This window comes from Asparagus officinalis, chromosome 6 (genome assembly GCF_001876935.1).
Source record: "Asparagus officinalis chromosome 6, Aspof.V1, whole genome shotgun sequence".
NCBI classification, from domain to species: Eukaryota; Viridiplantae; Streptophyta; class Magnoliopsida; order Asparagales; family Asparagaceae; genus Asparagus; species Asparagus officinalis.
Genome location: NC_033799.1, coordinates 20,988,732 through 20,990,675, shown reverse-complemented (window position 1 = coordinate 20,990,675; position 1,944 = coordinate 20,988,732). Strand labels below are relative to the sequence as shown.

Genomic DNA, 1,944 nt, shown 5'->3' with positions numbered 1-1,944 from the left:
ATGGATCCCTCCTAAAACTTCTACTCGCAACTCTTCACCAGTGAAGGATCAACCTTATACCTGTTATTCTACACAGACGTCGTAGAAGAAGATCACCCCATCCATGAGTTCTCGCAATCGGCAACACAACAAGTGTCATCCCAAGAAACACCGACCACAAAGAAGAAGAAGGCTTACACACAGTTTGAAATTTTGACTATCCACAAGGATAACCTTTTTGTGTCTGCTTGGCTGAACACGAGCCAAGACGCCATTCAAGGTACGGGGCAACACAAAGATAAGTTTTCTTGTGATATGATACATCCAAGTTGGTGGCTTTATGCACTAAAAGACGGATATCTTTCGGCCTTAGATCAAGATCCTCCCTCAGATGCGGTAAAATCAATCGATATATAAAAGAAGAGGACGCATTCTTGTTATTCATCTCTAATCGAGGATTGCTACAAGTGTGGAGTCCATTGTATGCCGTGATTTTGAATTGCCCACCTACTCTTGAACCCGAGCGTGAATTAAGCTTCCACGGATACCTCGCATTGCCGTCGTGGTGTCCACTATTATTTTCGACATCGTCATCTTTGCGATAGAAACAAACTGTTTTCGTCGAAAGTTGCCTTCATCATTGATTTCATTAGAACTTTAATCGTTTACAAATGAATTCATGTCTGCTTGGCTGAACACGAGCCAAGACGCCATTCAAGGTACGGGGCAACACAAAGATAAGTTTTGGTAAAGATCTAACCACTACTTTATCCAATACTCCACCGATCCAACGAGCCGCACACCAAACTAAATGATGCATCGTTGGTCAACAATTCAACTGTCGGTCAACAAGTTCTGCGGGTACGTTGCTCAGATTGAAGGAAGACGTACAGTATACATACCATGCCATGCGGTTGGACACTTCTTCCATGACTAGTGCATGCAATCGATGCTCCCAAGCATACCAGGAAAACCTCGTTGTGAACCTTCCTCAAGAAGGCGTGCAACGTCTTCATTAGTCGGTGAACGAAGGTATTCCTCCCCAAAGATGTCGATAATTGATCGAACGAACCTCTTCAGGCTCTCAATCGACATACTTTCACTGATCCGAACATAGTCATAAACGGAGTCAACGGATGCTCCATATGCGAGCATCCGCATAGCTGCAGTAATCTTTTGAAGGCTAGATAGTCCCAACTGTCCAGCACATTTCCACTTTTGGACAAAATACTTGTCATTTTCGATGACCGCGTTGTGGATTCGAAGATATAACGAACGCATCATTCTGAATCTTCGACGAAAATAATAAAGAGGATGGTTGGCGTGTCTGCAAAATAATCTTGGAACAACTGATTGTAGCATTCCAGTCGGTTTCGATGGAGCACGATATGTCTTTTGTGTTGACGTGAAGTTCCAACTTTCTCTTATTCTTCTTTCTTGACAACATCAGTTCCCATAAGAAAGAACATCTTCATCATTTCATCATCGCTTGAGCTAGATGAGCTAGACATTTTGTTGTGGGAGATGATGGGGAATCTGATGAAGACCTCTCCTCTGTTGAAGCGCTCGACCACTCTTCACTGCAGCAGGGCATCGCCAACTCTCCAAAAAAATCCAGATCCTCAAAAATGAGGTCTAAGGTTGCTATTTATAGGCAATGGGGGCACCTGGGGTGCCTAGACACCCCTGGGGTGTCTCAGAAAATCCGAGACACCACTAGGGTGTCTCAGAAATTCTGAGACACCTTGGGGTGTCTCGTAAATTTCCGAGACACCCCTGGGGTGTCTCGGAATTTCCGAGACACCCCTGGGGGTGTTTTGGAATTCCTGAGGTGCATTCGTCCGCTTCCGCTGTAAATTCTTCGTCCGAACTCGGATTTGAGTGATTCCAAGTGCGTTGGGAGCTTAACGAAGAGTTCTATCTGCTCCAATGGTTGGATTATCTGTAGAATGAACGAGACACGAA

General features: G+C 44.6%; 1 protein-coding gene across 1 annotated transcript; it reads right to left on the bottom strand.

Moving 5' to 3' along the window:
• LOC109845876 lies at positions 913–1,260 on the bottom strand. The gene has a single exon (XM_020415127.1). The coding sequence runs from the start codon at positions 1,258–1,260 to the stop codon at positions 913–915; it is 348 nt and encodes a 115-aa protein (XP_020270716.1).

Bases quoted from the DNA above. Each gene is read 5' to 3' on its own strand.
- LOC109845876 (XM_020415127.1), bottom strand. From the start codon at position 1,260: ATGCGTTCGTTATATCTTCGAATCCACAACGCGGTCATCGAAAATGAC.